The sequence below is a fragment of the Stomoxys calcitrans genome, chromosome 5 (assembly GCF_963082655.1).
Source record: "Stomoxys calcitrans chromosome 5, idStoCalc2.1, whole genome shotgun sequence".
Lineage (NCBI taxonomy): Eukaryota > Metazoa > Arthropoda > Insecta > Diptera > Muscidae > Stomoxys > Stomoxys calcitrans.
Window position 1 is genome coordinate 18,261,019 of NC_081556.1, and position 22,958 is coordinate 18,283,976.

At 35.4% G+C, this 22,958-nt stretch overlaps 2 protein-coding genes across 3 annotated transcripts in view; both read right to left on the reverse strand.

Annotated features, from left to right (window-relative positions):
• Positions 1–444: 444 nt before the first annotated feature.
• LOC106084346 (uncharacterized) lies at positions 445–11,666 on the reverse strand. 2 transcript variants are annotated; one of them, XM_013247964.2, is made up of 7 exons: positions 11,288–11,666; positions 10,910–11,184; positions 9,961–10,809; positions 7,570–7,727; positions 6,160–7,449; positions 5,608–6,041; positions 445–1,515 (listed from the first exon to the last, which is right to left on the reverse strand). In XM_013247964.2, the coding sequence occupies exons 1-7, from the start codon at positions 11,425–11,427 to the stop codon at positions 867–869; spliced, it is 3,795 nt and encodes a 1,264-aa protein (XP_013103418.2). In that variant the 5' UTR covers positions 11,428–11,666; the 3' UTR covers positions 445–866. The 2 variants fall into 2 exon arrangements, with proteins under 2 accessions (XP_013103418.2, XP_059226163.1); XM_059370180.1 differs by having other exon boundaries at positions 10,910–11,220.
• Positions 11,667–17,945: 6,279 nt separating this feature from the next.
• LOC106084336 (uncharacterized) overlaps positions 17,946–22,958 on the reverse strand; it is a 23,046-nt gene continuing 18,033 nt past the window's right edge. Inside the window, exons 15-16 of the mRNA XM_013247938.2 lie at positions 22,621–22,958; positions 17,946–21,674 (exon numbers count right to left, since the gene is read on the reverse strand). The exon at positions 22,621–22,958 is cut by the window's right edge and continues 580 nt beyond it. Of these exons, the coding sequence (XP_013103392.2) occupies positions 20,665–21,674; positions 22,621–22,958 (1,348 nt within the window). The 3' untranslated portion in view covers positions 17,946–20,664. The remainder of the gene's footprint in view (positions 21,675–22,620) is intronic.

Consider the following 22,958-nt stretch of genomic DNA (forward strand, 5'->3'; position numbering starts at 1 on the left):
TTCGGCTAGTGGAACAAATATTCTCTCATAGACAATTAAAGTAAGTAAAGTAGTAAACGTCATAATTTCAAATCTACTTTTTACCTTTTTGTGTTTGCGTTAAATATGGCCAAACAAGTAACACAAGTGTCAGCCTTTGATTGATAAGTGTAATATGTCACCTAGAACCGGATAACATGGCCTTGATCTACCTTAACTGCATTCGTTTTGCAAGTTTGTTGAAGCGGCGATATTTTTTCCACCTAGTTTAGATAAGAAAAAATTAACTATGAAAAATTTTAACGAAAAAACACATGATAAATTTAATTTTGAATAACTTTATACAATTTTCTTTTCGAAATTGAATTCTTATTTTTGGTATTTCTTAATATCTTATTATATATAATATAATGGTATGACATAAATATAATGTATGCATTTAGGTATTTATGTATGTATGTCGATTATGTGTAAATTATTTTCTTAGAATAATACTCGGATATGTCGAAATCGCAATTGTTCAAAGAAATATATGCAAAATTTTATAATCGGATCGTTTAAAATCTGTTTTTAATTGAATGTTGTGGAAAAAAATAATGTTATACAATAAAAAACAAAGCACAAGCAATTATGATTTTAATTTTTTTGTTGAAAATTATAATTTTTGTTGTCAGAGAATATAAATTACTTTATGTGGATTAAAGATTCAATTAGAAAAATGCATAATAGCAAGAAAAAACTAAAACTAGAACATAACTCGCTAAAAAGTGTCTTTTCGGGGAAGACCTATATAAAACGTTAAAAAAAGTTTCTAACCGTACAACGGTTAATAATCGATTTTTTATATATATAATGTGTGCATGCCAAACTTCCTAAAACTAAGTATCCTAAAATGAGGTCTCGCCAGGATATTCGCTGATTAATAATTTTTTATTGGCCACATAATTCTCATTGTGCTCACAATTCTCTTTGTTGGCAAATTTATGTAGGCCCTTGCTAGACGACTTCATGTTGTTGGACATAACTTTTGCCGCTTTATCATTAGTTTGCACATCTTGATACAAACCATGTGACGGTTGTTGACTGTTGAACAGTATTGAAGACATTTTTTCAATATCATTGGAAGCTGCACGCTTTCGTGCATTGTTAAGTATAACAAAGGGATTGTTGGCTAAACGATTTGTGGCTGAGCATAAATGTGTACTGCAACTGGCAGTAGTTGTCACATTACTTTTCAGTTTTTGATGTATATTTTGTTGTACAATATCTTCCATTGCACCCTCTTCCAGGTCTTCTTCGTTACCATTACTGGAATTGGTATTTTCATTATCATTGGTTTCGGTGGTCGTTTCATCATTGTCCTCATTATCATCACTTTCGGGTCTATTGCCATCGAGACAGTATAATAAACTAGAACTAAGTCTGTTCTCATCCATATCATCGATTTCGCGAGAGCTTTCAAAATCATCTGAATGACTGGTAAATGAAGCATCTTCTGGTGGAGTAGCAAGTACACTACGTTTGAGTAAATATTTCCTGAAAAAACAATAGCAATTAAAGTAGAGCAAACATAACAAATATAATAAGTGTACGGACTGGGATAACTATGACAACCATCCATGTTGGAATTTTTATCATTACTTCTGTCTGCAGTCGCAGACAATCAGCGATATTAAGTGGAGAGTCTCAGTGGGAGGCCTTCTCAAATACTGAATGCCTGTGATACTCGAAATGACAAAGAGAGTTATTGGCGCCTTTCAATAGCCAATGGCCGCCATGTTTCCACAGCGATCGGTGCCAGTATTTTTCCGTCCCTTTTTCCCTAACTTCGAATCTTTTGTTTTCCCTAACTTCGAATCTTTTGTACCCAAAAATCCCCAATTACAAGTACATTCCCCAAAAAAACCCAAATTTTAAATAGCTGTTTATAAAATAAATTTTGTTTTTGCTTCTTTCTCTTTCAAGACGAGCTCGTTGATCGTAGACTTTCGTTTGTAAATGGAAAAGGAAAGCCAGAGATCGCAACACACACCAACCACTATAGGACGCGTTTTGTCTTTGGTTAGAAGACTGTTCAACCATATTAGGTGTGACGGCTTCAAGGGCCGTACGTTTGTATGTTGCATTTGTATCGTATTTATTGCGAAAACGCCTCTATGATACAAATACCACATTAACCACACCCGCATGTGTTGTTCGCGTAATGGTAGATTTTTATACCATCCACCATAGGATAGGGGTGTACTAATTTCGTTATTCTGTTTGTAACACCTCGAAATATGCGTCTTAGACCCCATAAAGTATATATATTCTTGATCGTCGTGACATTTTAAGGCGAACTAGCCACGTCCCTCCGTCTGTCTGTCGAAAGCACGCTAACCTTTGAAGGAAAAAAGCTGCCGCTTGAAATTTTGCACAAATACTTCTTATTTGTGTAGGTCGGTTGGGATTGTAAATGGGCCAAATCAGTCCATGTTTTGATATAGCTGCCATATAACCGATCTTTGGTCTTGATTTTTCGAGCCTCTAGAGGGCGCAATTCTCATCCGATTTGACTGAAATTTTGCACATAATCTTTTGATATCATTTCCAACAACTGTGCTATGCATGGTTCAAATCGGTTCATACCCCGCAATTCTATTCCGATTTGGCTGTAATTTTGCCCGTGTTCTTTTGATATCACTTCCAACCTCTGCGTATGGTTCAAATAGCTCCATAACCTGGTATAGGTGTCATATAAACCGATCTTGGATCTTGAGTTCATGACCCGCGAGAGGGCGCAATTCTTATCCGATTTATCTAAAATTTTGCATGAGGTGTTTTGGTATGATTTCCAAAAACTGTGATGAGTATGGCGCATATCGGTACATAACCTGATATAAACCGATCTGGATCCTTGATTTCTTGAGCCTCCAGAGAGAGCAATTCTCATCCGATTTAGTACAAATTTTGTACAACGGCTTCTCTCAAGGCCCCCAACATACGTGTGCAATATGGTCGGAATCGATTTATAGCTTGATACAGCTCCCATATAAACCGATCTCCTGATTTTCCTTCTTGAGCCACTACAAGGCGCAATTTTTATCCGAATGGACTAAAATATTACACAATGACTTCTACAATGTTCAGCATTCAATTCATTTATGGTTCGAATCGGACTATAACTTGATATAGCTCCAATAGCATAACAGTCCTTATTCATTATTCTTTGTTTGCCTAAAATGAGATACTACGCAAAGAACTCGACACATAAGATTCGGCCGAATTTAGCAGGTTTTTACTTGTTTTGTCTACAACAACATACAAACGTACGGCCCTTAAAGTCGTCACACCTAATATGTTGAAAAGTCTTTTAACCAAAGACGCGTCACATAATGGTTGGTGTATGTTGCGATCTCTGGCTTTCCTTTTTCATTTGCAAAGAGAGAGAAGAGAAAGAGAAACAAACAAAAGTTGTAAAATTTAATAATCTTCGCCCTAAAGCCTAATACTGAGTTCATTTACAGCGAAAATGCCTATTGAATTATTGCGAAATCCGACGGACTCTTCTCAACAAGAGTCTTGACTCATCAAAGACTACAGTATTGAAGCAAAGGTGATTCGGCCCATTTCGTTAGCATTTAATTACATTTGCAATTAAAATTGTGCGAAATTTATCCTGATGCAGCGATATGTCGCTTCTATTTTGCTCATAGAACTCAGTCCCCATTTTTTTATAGCGCCTTTTGAAAGTTGTTCGTGTGAAAAGTCGACGTCATTACAGGCTTTAACAGGCAAAAAAACTGAAATTTTTTTTTATTAAAATTAATTTTTCGGACATGAATCTGAGTCATATTATGTTTTAATGGCGTTAAATGCAATTACGTGAACGCATGGATATAATATTTTTGAATTTGTAAAAGATGGATAGCGATGTAGGTTCCGTTTTTTCAGCATTGTACATTCAATGGAAGTCAGGTGTAGAGGAGAGATGCCCAGTGCCAAGTTGTATTGGATAGAAATTTATCGATATAGTGCAAAAACGGCCGATAAAACGAGCTTTTCCCTGTATTGTTCAAAAAACGGGGACAAAACTTCTCATTGGTACAATTGCTGTTTTATTTAATTGCTATCCAGTACAAGTAAGATGTGGATAGCTCTCGATATCTTGTGATAACCGATAATAATAACAGATTAGTCGTGATCTGCACTACATAGTCTATTAAATACAGCAAGTATAACTTGGTGTAATTTTGAACCCAAAAAATACTTTTACTTTACTTTAATTGGCTATGACAGAATATTTGTTCCACTAGCCGAACGTAGAATAGCGTTCCAAGCGCCTCGATCTTCTGCGCTCATTCTAAAATCTCTGACACCACGTTTCGATGTGTCTCCCACAACTTAATCTTTCCATCGGGCTTTTGGTCTTCCCGGTTTACGTGTACCACCGTGTTTGCCTTCAAAAGACTTCTTTGCTGGAGCTTCTTCATCCATTCTGACAACATGACCTAGCCAACCGAGCCGTTGTATTTTGATGCGTGTAACTATGCTATCGTCGTCATACAGCTCGTGGCTCATACGTCGCCTATATTCTCCATTGTAAAGTCTTGTAAAGTGTAGTCTTCGTCTCTCGAGAGGTGGCCTTGTTTCTAAACTGCTTACTTAGTCCAAAGTAGCATCTGTTTGCCAGTATTATTCTTCGCTTTATCTCAAAACTGGTGTCATTCGTTTCGGTTACGGCGGTGCCGAGGTAGATAAAGTTACTGACTATCTCAAAGTTGTGGTTCCCAACTTTCTCCATTTTCTTAATTTTGAACCCAAAATTCCTCCCCTAAACTTCCACAATTTTTGCTTCGAGTCCCAATCAAATCCTTAGGTCAAAAATTTCGTCCCCATTTTTGAAAATTGGGGAGAAACTCTCAACATTGGCAACACTGATCGGTACTATAGGGCGAAACGTACTTGTTCATGTGGTTACAACTACTACATTGTGTACCTATACAAGAACATAACCCCCGGGAAGTTGGAAATGTTGGACAAGCGTGGAAGTATTCCCACAACTTATCTTAAAACAAACAAGTAAATAGGGGCTAAGTTCGGCCGGGCCGATCCTTAGGAATCCCCCAAAAAAAGACTCTGGTAAAAATGTACTCATGTGACGTAACAAAATTCTGCCAATTGGACATATTTGAAATTTCCAAGGGTTATAAAAAATTAATCGGGAGATCGGTTTATATTGGAGTTGTATCGGGTTATAGACCATTTTGAAAGAAACTAATCAGGGAAGTTGGTCCTTAGCCCCCAATATGGCACATTTACAATCCCTTTTTACCTACAGCAATCCATTGGCAGCCGGTTGTACGTACCGAATTGATCCGATGGAGTCCTTCATCGGTAAGGGCTGGCGCCTCAGTCTAGAACAACAATAACCTACAGCAATAGGAGGTCTTTGTGCAAAATTTAAAGCAGATATTTTTTACGTTCGATTTCTATCGTGATTTTCACAGATGGACGGACAATGCCAAATCGACTTAGAATGTCAAGACGATCAAGAATATATATACTTTATATAGTCACATATTAATATTTCAAGGTGTCACAAATGGAATGATAAGATAGTGGTGGATATAATAAATTCTCACTTACTTGAAGTGCGCACTCAAAACATCTGGTCCTTGCTGTTGTTCCTCCTTGCTTATTTTACAACTATTCTCATGGGATGAAGAATCTTCCAGATTTAAATCCACATTGGCAGGGTTTTGAGGTGTTATATAATTACGATTGGCCTGTAGCAATTGTTGACGTTTAAATATATCCGAATAGCCGCCCAAAGAGGTGGCATCTTCATTGATGACCTCCGAATGAGGGGGATTATTAGTGACTGTAATCCCAATGCCCAAAATCGAATTTTCTACTAAAACACATTCATCCTCAACTGCATCCTCAACATCCACATTGTCTTCCTCCTCCTCCTCATGTTCGGGAAAATCAGACATATCGGTGGTTTGATTGATGGTTTGATTTTGATCGGTCGTTAATACCATTACTGGTTTGCGAGAACGTGGTGTCATTATAGATTCCTATAAATAAAAAAATCGAAAGCATTTAACCTATCTATCTATCATTTAACCAAATAAAAACCAAGACTCATTTATATTGAATTAGATTTTCCCAAAAAAAAACTAAGTGCTGGCTTACCTGCATAGCTTTGGGCATGCGTTGTGTTGACTTGGTAATGGGCGACATGGATCTACGTCCCAATAGCAGTGATGGTGTGCTCGTGACCAAATCCAGATTACGATAGATACCACTTTGTTGCAGCAAAAGCTGTTGATATGAAGCAGAGCCCCCCGTGAAAGTCGACAATTCCGACGAGCTACTACCAGTGCCATGATGATACTCTGCTACGGGCCCTACCTCGCCTTCCCTGACTGGCTCATCTTCAAATGTCGCCTCCTCTAAATCCTCATCATCCATATCTTGCAACAGTGGAGCATTGTCGGATTTGGCAGCACCTGCAAAACTACCTTCAATCTGTTGGAATATTTGTGAATCTTCGCTAGAGCGTCGCTTCAATGATGATGACACTGTTCTTACTAAACGTTTTGTGGATTCTGGTGTACTAAAGGGAAATCTCAAGTTACCCATGCTAACACCCTTCATTAGTTTGCGTGTTATATATTTTCCTGGCATTAGTTTAGTTATGGGAGTGATCATATCGTGGGCAAGTGATGTTGAGGAGCTTGGAGTTTCACAAATATTATGGGACAAACTTAAGTTTGGCTCTGACTTGTAACGAGATTTTAAATCATTAGAGGGTGTTTGTTGCAATGGTGTTGAGGGATTCGAAATACGTTCAATTTCAATCAAATGAGCATCGTCCCAAGCCACCGATTTTTTGTCTGCACCCACAATTAAATGCTTTGCTGCTTCCGAAATTAATTTCAAAGGTGTTACACAACAATTTGGGTCCAAGGGGTTATTAGCAGATGTGCCCGAAGACAAAGATGAAGTGCCAGATGTTATGGATGTGTTAAGGTGATGTTGTAAGTCTGAAGATGTTTGACGACTAACTGGAGCCGAAACCGATTTAGTTGTGTAAGCATAACCATCACTACTATTGCTGCCCTGTTGTTGCAACAGTGCTGAGTGACCAACGTTAGTCGTGCATGCCGATGCATTTGAAGATGAAGAGCTCTCTTGATCCTCACCGTTGTTAGCATTAATGTTATGCGGATGTGATATTTGTTGTTGACTCATTAGTAATGAAGATGAGGATATGGATTTTTGCAAAGGATGTGACTTAATAATGTATGGAGTGAGGTTAGCAGATTTTGTGGAATTAGTTATTGACCAAGAAGACGATGATGTTGTTGTTGAAGATGACGATAATGATATAATGGTGGAATTTGAGGCAATTGCTTGTGGATTGGGACTTTGAAAAAGTACTCTTTGTTTGTGTTGTTTCATGCTGGAATTATTCGGAGTCTGGAGGACAGGCAAGGAAAAAAGCACATTTGGGATAAATAGAAGAAGGGGGATCATTTTAGTGAAACAAAAGCGTAGACACATGTAATTTTATATTTAAGTGAAAGTTTATGCTCTTACCTCAAGTACTGTGGGAGGCACTGGTTGTCTTTTTGGTGTACGAGACATTATACCCTTATGGAAAATGTGTTTCTTAATTGAATCACTCAGTGACTTGGAACTTCGTGCATTTTCGGTGGTTTTCAAACGATTCATGGCTTGTAGCTGCAAGGGAGTACCTTAAATTAAGAGAAATTTAATTGTGGAATGTCTGAAAATGGTTTAAAAATGGTCCTAGAAGAATTAAAGAACAAACCCAAAAAAAATTATGGTAATCATCCAATAGAGGAAAGGAAAAATGCACTAAAAGGGATAAGAATGCGGTAGTCTAAACAATATCGGAATTTTGGCTGAAGTTTCCACCAAAGTTCCGCTGTGATTTAGGTTAGGCTTCGGTGATCATACCAAAAACATAATACGATGACAATTGCGCTTTTCTATTTTTTCTTAGCGAAGAAAAATTTCTCCGCTCAACTATCGCGGCAGCAGCCTCCCGTTGCATCCCGGCTGGCCAAATACCAATATTCCCAGACTGAAAAAGTAAAATAAGCAAATTAACATTATGAGCTTCGGCGCACGAAGAGAACTTAATCAGACGATTAGCAAGTTGGTCGGCGAGCATAAGCAGGAGAAATGGTGGAGCTTATCGACAACTGCAAAACAGGCTCAGGTGCCAGTAAATTTTGAAGAACGATTAAATCTCGCAACAACTCGCCGAGAAACATAGGTGTAGCCCAAGTCATAAGGAGGGCCAAGACATCGAAGGCTCTGGGTTCTGACGGAATATCAATGCTAATGCTCAAACATCTAGCCGAATTAGGAACCAAATACCTGAATTCTCTTTCCTTTTTCTAATAATACTTAAGTAATAGAAAATAGGCGGTCCCTATTTGCAAACCAAAAAAAACATACGGTCCAAAGAATCATACAGACCTATCTTCTCCCGTCGTTCGGCGCAGACTTTTGAGGGCCTTTTCCTACTCAGATTTAAGTTCTTCCCCAGAATCCCATTAGATATATGTCAAGAGGAGCGTCAGGATGTTTAGATACCCCACAATACAGTTTCGATACACTTGCAACCTCCACATACCGAACGGACCTACAGAATAATCACCTTGTAGCCTGTGGGAATTTATCATATCAGCCGCAAATGACGAGAAAGACCTATCTAGAAAAGCCAGAACTAATCTGGCTCAATTAACATCATATATCATTTTAGATATCTGCCCTGCATGCCACACAGGAAGCAATGACACCAATCTCCTATTTACATACCCGGAGGGACCAACTAATATAACTACGGAAACACAATAAACCGCTTCAATTGAAGCAGCTGAAGTTAGATCAGGAGATGATAGGCAGGTGAGAATAGCCTATAACAACTGCAGCCTTCGAAATGATCGAAAAAGGGTTAGAAAAAGTTGGTCTAGTAGTAATTGTAACCTATACAAAGTTGAATCCTTAAGAATCCGGCGGAACAGTCTATGAATCCGACACCAGTTTTGTAACAAAACGTAGGGTAAAGTGGGCAGTTTAGAAAAAACCTATCTCTCGCTAAAGCAAAATTACATTTTACAATGCAACGATTCTACTGGCTGCTCTTCTTAACCAAAGCCAACTGGAAAAGAAACATCGAGCAGATGCGTCAGAAAGGGATTGAATGTGCTCTACTTATGACGCAGCTCGAAAGGAAGGAGTTGGGGACCTAGGCCGGAGACGGTGCACTGGATCCTTGTCATTCTCTTATAGATTAACAAGCTTGTACCGGTCGATTCCATCAATGGTCATTGGTTATGGAATATGATGGACATTGGTTATTTAGGGTGCCAATAATTCACCTTGTCATATTGAGCATCATTGGAACACACTCACTTACTGCGACTCTCCACTCGATACCGCTGATTGTTGGCGACTACAGTTGCAGCTACTCCGTATGGAGCATTCCACTATCCGCAACCTGGGAGGCGCCCGGTAGCTCCCATCTAAACTTTGGATTAGGATTGGGTACCCACCTTTCCCATCACCTTTTGTATACACGGATGGATCTAAATTGGACGGACTCTCACAATATAATCTAAGTTAGAATGAATGTAGATGCCTCAGCTAAAATGTCAAGAGACTTTCAAAACTAAGACTGAATAATAGAACGATCACTTTATCTGTTTCTTAAGAGTAATGTTTACGCTTCTTTCTTATATATTCTTTAAAATCAAACAAGTGATGAACGACGCATTAATAACGGCCGATAATTTCCTTTTAAGCTTTATTGAGTTTAATTTTTAATTGAATATTTCCCTTTAAATAGTGTTCCTTGGCTTAAGGGTTGAGTATTTAGAACTGGCTTATGATTTCATGTTGGCGGCTCATAGTAAATGACAGAAAAGACACATACATACGTATGATGTTACTTACCTTGGCCATTTTGCTTATTAAACTGTTTAATTAGTCGACGTTTTTTCGATGATTCCGGCATCGATTGTATGTGAGCATACAATTGCGCTAGTTCTGTGTCGGTTGTGTTGGTATTATGTGCTGCAGCGGTTTTTTCACGATCAACAAACGTATACACCGTATTCACTGTTGATATATCCGATATGGATTCATCCAGTGTCATTTCAGGTGACATGGTTTTCTTACGTTTTCTCTCCAGAAAATAGGCACGTATATCTGTGGCCAATTTGGCAGGTACATTAAAGATTTCATGTGCCCTTATAACCATATACGATATAATACTGGACATTTTTCTTGCCAAATAGTGTAATGCCTCCGGTGGCAGATTCCGAGGACAAATCAAATGTGGAGCAAAAAGGGTGGCTAAGTTATCGGGACCCATTTTATTTGATGCTTGTTTTAAGGCCACCGCATGTAAAATGTCGGTTATGTGTTGCAGCAATTGTCGATTTTCATTGGGCAAAAGCAGCAGTAGTAATTGTATAGAATTTAGGACATGCAATTCCTTTTTTAGACGTTCTCCTGATATGGAGGAAATCGATTTATTTCCATTTATGCTGCCATCTTCATCCATTTGCAGATTCAGTCCCAAACATAGGGGGGCTATTTGCAAATGCGCAGGATAGTGGGCGTCCGTAAGCAAAGGTTCGCCTAAATCTGCCAAATAACCTTTAAACACGGTAGCACAATCGTGGGCAGAATAGCCACTGGCTTCTAAATCAAGCGGTTTGTCATTCTGTATTTGCATTCGTAGCTCATTTTGTCTAGAGGCTGAGCCTGCTTTGCGAAAAATTCCCTCTTGTTGGAGATCTGAAAGAAATACAAAGTAAATGTTACAATTAAAAAAATACTTATTTCTATCCAAGTTATTTTAAGTAATTGTCCAATAACATGGCCCTAATACACTCACTTTTCTCCAGCATTAGAAATTCTTTTAATTCTTGCAGATGAAATAGAAACCCTGAATCAATCTGTGGATTTAGGTTTTCCGTTGGACTACTGCCACCACTATTTATATGACCGCTTGAACCGGATCCCTTTATGCCAACTGCGGCAGCACAACCTGTTGAACCTGAAGTCAAGGCAGCAACAACAGCGCCATGTTTGTGCTTTCTACTCAAGCGATTCCATTTACGAACTTTGCCTTTATCTTCGTAAACAATTTCATGGCAGGGCAAATCAAATCTATATGGATAGAAAGAACATCGAAATAAAATGGGACTACCTTATGTTTCTTAAATTATACGAAATGGGACTACCTGATGTCCCAGCTCGATGTTCTACTTACTCATCTGTATTCAAGTCCAACTCAAATGACAAATGCATGCGCACCAATGTTTTAAATTTTTCGTAATTACACTGACGCATGCGTGCCACAATTTCTGCATCTCGCAGCTCCGAAAAATTTATTTGATCTATGGTATCCATCTCTCATACATACACCACACAAAGTATATACATAAATTCTTTTGTCCTTTTTGGTAATTTTAATATAGTTTGTAGAGTTACATAGACTTGATTAAACGAAAGTAGCAGATCATCTCAAATATCAAAGAAGATATTATTGTTTTATATCTTCATATCATATCTTGTTTAAATAAATTAAGAAAATAAATCGAAAACAAAGAATCCCGACGAAAGGCTTGAAAACCGCCCTGACTTTTGAAAAATACCTGCGTAAAATGTTGCCACATATTTAATGTCATGTTTACAGTTTTACCAGATCGACTTCAAGTGCAACCTAATTGAAAAACGAACGAACACATATATACAAGGTGGGTTCTCAGCTGTTAATCAATATATACTACAATTGCGGTGCTTATTTAGAGTTGTAGTAGCCCTTGCCGATGAAGGAATACATTGGGTCAATCCGGTACGTACAACCGACTGCCATGGGATTGCGCTTTTATAGTAGATTAGAATGACGAGGGGGCTGAGTACCAGAAGAAAATACAGGAACGCAAAGACGTGCCACTCCCATTACTGCTCACGATTGCAGGGTACTGACACAGTAGGTGCTCGATTTTCCTTCTTCGTCACCAGACCCTGCAGAACTCCGCCTGCTACAGAGTCCAGCGCGGCAGGTTGCATTCCAAGAAGTCGCAAACTATTGGAAGTATACTAACAGTTACCAGAGCTTATACAAAGTCAAGCTGTGAGCTAATGGCTCTCTGATACAACGCTGTGCCAAAGTTGGGGACATGAGAACAGAGAAATGTAAAGTGGGTAATCTGAGAAAGGTAATGATACAGACCCCAAAGCGTTTAACCGTTTGTCATACGACCCCTCGAGTAGATTTTGAGGAACTACGTTTTGCTGAACTATGAGCCGACTGCATGATGCGACGCGATTTTATACCGAAAGCGCTAAAACCGGGCCACTTGGAGTGATTATGAGAGGTGCATATTAGAGAGGGCATGATAGCAAGCTAAATCTTGAGAGATCGGTAATTGAGAGCTTGTAAATTTCTACTGGAGTTTTTTTCCGAGCAGAAATTTGCAGCATCAAACAGCTGTTTCATGAAAATCAGCTATTTAATACAAATAAATAGCAAAATAGAAATAAGGCTATTTTTACACTCCTGCAAATTTTTACTGGAAAAGTACGCGAACATATTTTATACTACAAAGAATAGGACCGTATGACTATATCTCTATAACACTAGTGGAATGCTCCATATGGAGTAGCTGCGACCGCAGTCGCGGAAAATCAGCGGTATCGAGCGAAATCTCATTGACCGGCTCTTGCACAAATACTGAGTGCCCACGGTGGTCGATATGACAAGGCGGGTTATTGGCGCCTTAAAATAATCAATGGCCACACTGTTCCCGCGGTGATCGGTCCTTTGGCCCGGAACGAGCTTGCTCACCTACAGGGGCTTGATGAGGGTCGCCACCTCCAAATGAAAATATGGCTACAACAACAACAATTATTTTCATACTAATGGCCAATGGGTTGACAGTGCCCTTTACGAAGGTGGGGCAATTTTCCTTATTGCCAATTTAGACGTCGTTTTCCCTTGAAATAAGCTCTTGGCTGGAAGTACCCCGCCTTTCCCTGGACTTTCTCTATACACATAGGTCCATATTAGAGTGGGCACCGAGACAAGAATCTTCATTGAGTTCTTAGAAATAAGGGAATCATATAGGCTTCTGGATGGATGTAATATTTTTCAATGCAAGAGCGGTAGACTCGATCGAATTGTCACGATATATGTGCGCAAGCGCATCTATAGGCTCTCTTCCAGGGAAACACAATGGATCTAGTAGTAGCGTGAGTAGAAAAGTACAAGAGAGTTGTCGAATCACGCCTGAGTTACGCGATTCGTGAGCGTGATTGTGCGTATAGCAACGTGGCCGTAATCACGGCATTAAATTTCGAGATTTTTCAATCGAATTGTACATTTTTCGAATCGCGATACTATATCGAGTTTCGTTTCTTCGAGTTACGAGTGATTGCGCGTATAGCAACATGGGCCGTAATCACGGCATTAAATTTCCAGTTTTTTCAATCGAATTGTAAATTTTTCGAATCACGAGACTTCGAGTTTCGTTTCTTCGAAACAATAATCGATTGCTTTGTTGTCCTCGAGAAGGCTTTCTTTTGATTGTTTTTGTATTTTTTTTTTTTTGCACACACAAGAACGCAAGAACGTAATTTTTTAGTTGTGTTTTTTCAAGATATATTCATTTACAGGTAGTGGCAGTTGCCAAACAACAAAATGTTGCGTGCACTATTTGCCAAAAAAGTGATTAGTGCAACTCTGATTTTGAGTATATTACGAGTTCGCGCCATTTTTCGTTGTGTGCGTTATGGTTCTTAACTACAGTACATACACACGACCAAAACTCGTTGACAGATAGTGCACTTTGTGAGAAAAAATTGTACTCAGCTGATTTTGCCAAATTCGGATGGCCATGAATTGAGCAATTTTAACCTTTTGTAGCCCATTTTTTTTTGCATAATTAATTCCTAAATACGAAAAAGTATGTATTTATTTATTTCATATTATAATTACACTCAAAACTTTAAATTTTTACTTTTATTTTAAATATTTATATCAAGTAACAATTCTATTGGATTGCTCCAGTGCTCACGAGTGAATTTCGAACAGCTGATACTCGATTATGCCCTCGTTAACGAATGTCGAAAGTGCTTGTTCGTTGACGAATGCGGTAATACCAAAACAAAAATTTTCGCCCAATTTTACTCGTTCACGTATGCGGTAATTCGGCCCCTGGAGAAATTGTTTCTATTTTTTTCATTCTTTTCCAACAGTGTGACAAAATGCAATCTTGTATCGGAAGGTTTTAGCAATCAAGTTTCTCACGCAAATATAGTAAGAGCGCATCTATTGGGTTGCCCAAAAAGTAATTGCGGATTTTTCATATAGTCGGCGTTGACAAATTATTTCACAGCTTGTGACTCTGTAATTGCATTCTTTCTTCTGTCAGTTATCAGCTGTTACTTTTAGCTTGCTTTAGAAAAAAAGTGTAAATAAAGTATATTTGATTAAAGTTCATTCTAAATTTATTAAAAATGCATTTAGTTTCTTTTAAAAAATCCGCAATTACTTTTTGGGCAACCCAATATTTCCATTTCCTGGCATTTTTAAAGTATTGCTGCTCCAAAGCTACCGTTGGTGACACCTCGGCAATGTCATGTCTGTCCACTGTTTAGATGGAGGCACCAAGATTGACCTTGACTATGCCAAATCAAAGCCAATCACATTTGTAACTAGGTATCCACATCCCTTACGTCTCTCGTTGTTGTGGTTGTTGTAGCCATACGTTGGAAGTATAAATGTTAAATTCTCTTTATATCTTTTTTTCTATCTTCCTAGTCTTTCCTTCTCTCCTTCGGAAACCATTTTGGTCCGGCCAGATCTAGCTCTAAAAATATGGCCGATCCAATTGGAGCGGTTACATAGAGCCACTGCAGTCAGATTTAATGATCTAAAGATGTCATGGGGCCCAGTGCTGCATTCCGGTCAAACTATTAGGGATAGTATCGTCCAACATTGAACGAGAAGAGTTCAGTCTGTCACGGATCTCAGTTAGTCCCCAGTAGATCTGGTCCACTCGGGCAGCTATTTCTCATTATCAGTAATGGGTGGTGGGCGCCAACCAAGGTCGCACTATTTACTGCATCTTACTAGTTATCCTGCAAAACTGTCTTGTATGAGTCAGTTGTGAGCGGATTATTGCTTTTGTCTTTAAATCATACGGGCTACCGTCGTCAAGAAATGCTTTTGGGGTTTCTTTCTAGCCTATACAACCAACATTTAGATTTATTTTTTTATTTTTCATATTTTTATTCCGATAAAATATTTATTTTACATACATATGTATATATATAAGAAGATAAAAGGTTCCCAACACCATATTTTTAATGTGTTATTATTATATAAATATGTATATATACGAGAACTCATTTTTAAACATTTTCTGTACATTGCAATGAACATATGGTGGATGGTGTGAGCCAGCACTATCCACGCTAAATGTTTAAACTCTAAACATTGCAATATATAAGAAAAATTATTGAATAATATTATATACGTTTTAAGATAAATTTAATATGTTGAAACGATTTTATGCGTATGAGATTATGGTTGAAACCATATACATACGCATATGTAACATAGGATAGGTTAATACATAGAAAAGTTAATTAAAAGTTAAAATATTATTCAAAATATACCTGTTCAATAACAAAATCATATTATAAAATTAAAGGCATGTGCTTTTTTGTGTGTTTAGAAGATCCTTGCAGAGTAAGAAAAAACTATAGAGAGCATATAGTTATATATTCTCCAAGGTGTTACATTTAAACTTGTTTAAAAAAAAGTTTACATGACCATACATTTTTAATATAAGTCATGCTTATTTCTATTACTTATTATAAGCTTATGCTTCTTTCCTTTTCGGAATGTTTTTGTTTGTTTTTATGTTCTTATTTGATTTTTATTTTATACCATTTCTTTTTCTATATACTTTATTTTTTATTTTATTATATTATTTTATTTTTCCTTTGTATTCTCTTTCATTTTTTTGCATTTTTTTATTTTATATTAGTTTTTATTATTTCCTTATCTTTTTTTATTTCATTTTAATTTTTTATGTTTTTTTTATTTTTTTTTATTTTCCTATTTTTTTATTTAATTTTTTTATTTTACTTTTTAATATTTATTATTTTATTATTTTTATTTATTATTTTTTTTTATTTTATTTTTTTTAATTTAATTTTTTTGTTTTATTTTTTTATTGTATTTTTTATTTTAATTTTTTTTTTATATTATTATTTTATATTGTTTTTTATTTTATTATTGTTAAGGTTAAAATATACCTTAAAAACAATAAATTTATTTTTTTTTATTAATTTATTTTTATTTTTTTAAACTTTATTTATTTTCTTATAACTTTTTTTATTTTTTCTATTCAACTTTTTTTTACTTTTTCTATTTATTTCTATTTTGTTTTATTTCTTTTTATTTTTTATTTTATCTCATATAATTTTTTTATTTTACTTTTTAATATTTTCTTTGTTTTAGTATTTTTTTATTTTATTATTTTTTATTTAATTTAATTTTTTTATTTTATTATTTTTATATACATTCTTTTATATTATTATTTTTTATTTTATTGATGTTAAGGTATATTTTATTTTCATTTTTTTATTCTTTATTTTTCTCTTATATTTTTTTTCTATTGAATTTTTTTTATTTTCTTTCTATTTTGTTTTATTTTTTTATATTATTTTTTTTTATTATTTCCCCTTTTTTATTTAATTTAATTTAATTTTTTTATTTTACTTATTTTTTATGTAATTTTTTTTTTATATTATTTTTTTATGTTAATTTTTTTATTTATTTTATAATTTTTATTTTATTGTTGTTAAGGTAAATTTTATTTCATTTTTGTACTTTTTTTATTTTTTTTTCTATTTAACTTTTTTATTTTGTTTTATTTTTTTATTCATTTTATTTTCTGTTTTATTCTATTTTTTTTATTTTTTAATAGTTTTTTATTTTATTTTTTTTAATTATTTCCTTAGATTTTATTTTATTTCATTACATTTTTTTATATTTTTTATTATTTCCTTATTTTTTTATTTTATTTCATTTAATTTTTTTTAACTTTCTAATATTTTCTTTGTTTTATTATTTGTTTTTTATTTTATTTTTTTAATTTATTTTTTTAAATTATTTTTTTTATTTTATTTTTTAATTTATCTTTTTAAATTAATCGTTTTTTTATTTTAATTTTTTTTATTTATTTTTTTAAATTAATTTTTTTTATTTTATTTTTTTTAATATTATTTTTTATTTCTTTTTATTTTATTTTTTTTTTTATTTTTTGTTTAATTTTTTTGTTTATTTTATTTATTTTTTTATCTAATTTATTTTTATTCTATTGTCGTTAAGGTATATTTTAATTTATTTTTATTTTTTTTATATTTTATTTTTTTCCTTGAACATTTTTTTTTTATTTTTTTTTTCTATTTGATTTAATTTTATTTATTGTTTTTTCTATTCAATTTTTTTTTACTTTTTTCGACTTATTACTTTTTTTAGTTTTATATTTTTTTCTCATCCAGTTTATAGTCTTATATACATAAAATTCATTTATATATACTGAATCAGCTTTTCATCACAATTCTCATCAACTAAATGGTACATTTTTAAACGCCATTTTCTCTTCAATAAAGCTTTTCAAATTTGTTGCTTCATTTCATACTCATAAAGTTTCTCCTTGCCCATCAATCGGTTTCAAACAAAAATTAATTAGGCATTAAATCTTTATGAGGAATGCAGTGCTTTGCACTTTTTATGTTTGGCTCGTTTTGGCAATTAGTGCTCCATAATATCTAGTGTTTTGTATTTCCATATACAAGTACACTAATTTCTGCTGATATCACACAGCTGGGATTTTCCACCTCATACAATAAATACATCATTTGTAATTCAAACAATGCAGATATAGCGTTTTGCAACGTAGTAATTTTCAAGCTAAAATAAACACTCTATCGATGACAAAGTAATAACAGTCACAGTTCTTTAGCCACATGTATAATAATGCCATACCAAATTGTTGGAAAAAAAAATGTCTTATATTTCAAATAATATAGTCAAGCTTTATGTAAAGGAGATTTAGCTGCATAAGCAAACATTGAATAATGTTCTTAAACAAATATTTTAAGCGATAGCTAAAAATAGTTTTATTTTCAAACGAATCGCAGCCCATTAACATGATGTAATCTACATCTTGATACCTCAGCCCTATTCATATTTTGAATTTTCCCGTAATATGTAAGAAGAATATGTAGACTGGTCTTTTAACAAGACTAAATACAATTTTTACTGAACAGAATCAGTCCATATTGGCCCCAGATAGATATCTTGAAGTGATTCTTGACCAGAAAATTTAATGGAGAAGGATCCTCAAGGTGTGGGGTCAAAGGGATACTCATGGGTTCTTTGACGACACTCACTCGACCATACCCTCCAGATTGAAGGAGTCAGAAACTTGATGATTCCCAAACTTTGGACATTGTACTGTTCTGCTAAGGCATGTACCTCGTTTTCCCTAAGAGGGTGCTCTGGGCTGGTGATATAACGCTTTCCTGGACTGTCTGCGTACACATTTGGGGCAAGATTGAAGGAGGCAAGAGTCGCATTATGGTGTAGCGTATTTCAGATCGAGGTTTTCGCGATCCTGAAAACCCTTAAGATGATTTCAATGCAAAACAATTGTTCGATCAGATCATCACGGAGTGTAAACAGCTGAAGACTTTGAAAGCTGTGGCACGGCCATTTTGAGGTCGAGTATGGTTCGGAATTGCAAAGAGCATCTTAGAACCATGGGGAAGACTATTACACTTTGCTGGGTTCGGGATAGTAGAGAATAATGAGCCAGGCCAAAAAAGCGCTCTAGCTGATGCTGTATTTTGCACTGTCATCAAGGTCCTGTGAAGGAAGGAAGGAGAAGACATTGCCCTTCTTCCCATTTTGCGTGCCTTTTAGTAATGGAAACTAAATTGTAATCTGTTTCTGCTACACATAGTAGTTTCAAGTAAAATCAAATTGCGTCTTCTATGGAAGCAAAATAGTAACAACTCAATTTCGACCAAAATATTGGCTATATTAAGATATAGTCCAATATAGTACCTTTTCTAAGTTAACCGCAAGCAAAAATATGAAATCGCTGAGATATAATAAATTTTCGGCGTAAAACTATGGGTTATAGGTCCCTAGACCTTGAAAAAAAACCCTGGTCTAAATACATCACAAACCTGCGTTAAACTCTAAAAAAACAATTGCTCATTGGTCCCTAAACCGTGTACAACGGCTGGAAAGTAAGGGGTCTGGGAATAAGGCCAAAGAAATGGCTGGTGCATGGGGAAGGACACCATAGTCAGCTGCTGAGTAAAGGTGAAATCTACAACAGTTACCTGAATGCATTAAAAAAAAGGCACAAAGCGTCGTGCTCTCTAGTTTTGCGTAAAGCTGAATTCTAATTATGAGCATTCCAGAATTCTGGGACAGCGTAAGAAATGCAATGAGACAGGCTATTCTCTTATCATTTGGGAGTAACCTTAGAAGCCTTAAGTTGCTAAATGGACGAAAATATCACCGATGACAACTTCTCTTCGATCCCCCTGGCTCTAGGCGCTTTTATAGAGTATGTTGGTTTCCCCTACCTTACTCTTTTCCATCACATTAACGAATTGCAGAATATGGCAGCATAAATTTGATTGTAAGGATGAAGTCATTATCAAACCTCTCTAACATTTACGAATGAAATGTCTTTCTAAAGGGACATTAATGTCAGACCACAGGGTTAAGGCAGACTAATCAAAGATTAGGCAAGCTACAGACGAATAATGTACCTATACTGTGCCAATGTTCAACTGAAAACTGAAACTTCCCATTGGCGTGACCAAACCCGAATACTATTATAAACCCAAATATGATACTCTAATGTTATGTTACATTCGAGGGAAAGAAAGTCCAAACCTTGAAAGTTCCCAAATTGATATGATTACAAAATATATATCAAATCGAGTCCATGGTAGGTGGTGTAAACACTAAAGTAGCACTGCCACTTTAACCACTTAATTCCCTGTAATAACCACGGTAATACCAGCATTTTTTTAACACATGAGACCTTCAAAATGAAAAACATTATTTGGGAAGCCAAAACTAGATGCAATCACAAGACTATAAACAAAAAAGGTTTATGAATTTTCAACTTCAAGATGTAGGCCTCCTGAGTCTAATAACAACAAATTGATTTGAGATTGTGTGTCATCTTATAATTTGAAATCAATTTATGCCATCATATACACACGCATAAATATGGCATAAAGACTTCTAAAATATTTTTTGACCACAACACCTACAAAGCAGTAGGGTTATTGCTTACAAAAGTAAATAAAGTTTTAAAAAACTTAAAAAAAAAAAAAAAAAAAAAAAAAAAACAATAAATAAAAAGTTGCAATGCAATATAACAAAATCTTAAAACACAATTTCCTATCACATTTCCTATCATTGGAAAAAATATACGATCTTCATACTAGAACACAAAACACACACCCACAGCTATAATGGTTTACACTATACCCATTCGAGCTGACAAGAATATTGCAATAATGAAATATAACTTAAGCTATAACGCATTTATCATCCTTCTTTGTTTGAGGCTGCAAATTTCTAATTGGACGATGTGGTTGACTATACGATGTTCCTTGATGTGTATGAACTGTATTTGTTGCCACCGATATGGGTGAATTCAAACCAGGATTAATATTTGTTATTGCTGCGTTCCTATTTAAAGAGGTTGAGGAATATCCGGATACAGGAGTAGGGTTAGAAACACCTAATCCCACATTTGATGTAGGATATACTCTTTCAGCAGTATCTATTGGTAAATTATTTATTAAAGGTGTTGACGAAATATTTGTTGTAGTACGGGAAATGTTTCCACCAGCGTTTTGACCCGCTACGGTGGCATTCACAAAAGCAGTTGGACGACTTAACGAACTTGTGGCAAGTCGTGTGCCACCATCTTGTTGTGAGGGTGTTTTATCTAAACTATTATAAGGTTTCGAAGCATAGAGAGATTTGATTTGGACTGAACTAACATTCGAAGAACTTGGATCGAATTTTACTTGATTTGATAGTGGTTGAATTGCTGATGTTGTTGCAGAAATCTCAGTCATTTGAGTTCTGGCGCCTGATTCCATATTTTGATTGAATAAATTTTTGGAAATGACTGCAGGTGGCTTTGAGGCAATGACTGAATCACCATTTTTGTTTCCTCTCTTAGCCATCATATGTTGAAATTGTTCAAATGATAACCCTGGCCTCTTATCAGCACCCGCTCTAAGTTCGCTTAGCTTCGCATCAAAAGTTTTTTGGTGAGTGGCATTAGAGTTAATGTTAGAAGCCAAGGGTGTGCTCTCTTGAGTTTTTTTGTTCTTCTTGGCAACTTCATCATCAATGGTAGATTGAGTTTCTACTGATATCGTAGGTTTCTTAATTTTTGATGATGGCTTTGGAGACAACGGTTGAACTGCGTCTTTTATTTCCACACTTGCTTTGGTGTTATTTTGCGTCATGCCAACGCTCTTCAAAACTTTAGCAACTTTTGTGTCGTTTTGATGTTGCTTTTCTATAAAACAAGGAGAGAAAAAAGAAACAATAATTGTACATGCAAATTTGTCCATGAACATTCCATTAAAGAACAGGGGCAAAATTCAAACATATCAATGAGTGCTGTCCGATTCCAGGTTAAGCTCCTTCATAAAGGACCTCCTTTTTATAGGCGAGTCCGAACGGCGTGCCGCAGCAATGCGGTGAAGTTTTCACATGACATAGTAACTCACAAATGTTGCCAGCATTGGGAGGGGATAACCATTGCTATTAAATGACGTTCAATGTCATAGACGGAAATGGAAACCTCTGCTTTACGGTGTATAAGAGAAACTGTTAAATCATCTTCAGTTTCAGTTAGAATAGAAACTGAAAGTACAATTTGCAATAAGAGGAGATATGGCAATATTGAAGTACCAATGAAAACAATATTCTCCAAAAACCCTCATTTAAATTGAAATAAACTTTTAAGCCACCTAAGGGTCTTTCATCAGTTTACATGTTTTTTATATAATTAAAACGGTGTTTGATTGATGCTCTTGTTCAAAAAAAATGTTTGGCATTAAAAATAATTGACAGATTCGTATTCCATTAATGTTCTGAAAAGATTAGCGTGTCAATTTGCATGGTTTGTGGAAAAGGTGATCGCAGGAATTGAAATTTGTGGTGGCATGAGCGATCAATTTTGTTTATATGACATACCCTACGGCTTGGAATTGAGCATTAAGTCGAATAGCACTCTTTGATATAAGAAAAAAAGGCCCTGTTGCTTTCAGCCTGTTACTCTATGGTCGGTTGTCAATTGTGTTGATATGAGAATTAGCAAAATGTTTGCTGGGAATGCTGTGGGTTGGGAAGTTAATGTATCTTAAGAACACCGGCAGAGAACGAATAATCTTATCAGATTTATTTTTGAAAAGGCTGCAGAAATTTTTCCAAATCCATCATACTTTTTAAATACTTACTTTTTTTCATCGAATGTGCCAAGTGTGCTTTTTCTCCCAACTTCGATGTTGAAGGCTTCGTGTCAATATCCTCTTCATCGTCATCGTCATCCTCGTCATCGTTATGGGCTTTTTTATCTTTGTTACCTTTTTTGGCTTGAAATCTTGCTGGTCTTTCAAAGTATTGATGTTGTTTAATGTTTTTGATTCTCTTAGTTTTTGCATCATTTTTCTTATCGACACCCGTATTATTTTTGCTGGCTTGATGTCTTGGCGGCTTTTCATTATCGTTTTTGGTTTGCTTTTTGTTATTTACCTCTTTTTCCTTCTTAACGTCTGTTTGAAAGTATTCGCCATTG

Excerpts from the sequence above, each read along its gene's own strand:
- LOC106084346 (XM_059370180.1), bottom strand. The coding sequence starts at position 11,427 with ATGGATACCATAGATCAAATAAATTTTTCGGAGCTGCGAGATGCAGAA. Across the intron at positions 11,221-11,287 it reads TTGGACTTGAATACAGATGA|TCCCATTTTATTTCGATGTT; the intron begins GTAAGTAGAACA and ends AACATAAGGTAG. Across the intron at positions 7,450-7,569 it reads TGCCTCCCACAGTACTTGAG|ACTCCGAATAATTCCAGCAT; the intron begins GTAAGAGCATAA and ends CCTGTCCTCCAG.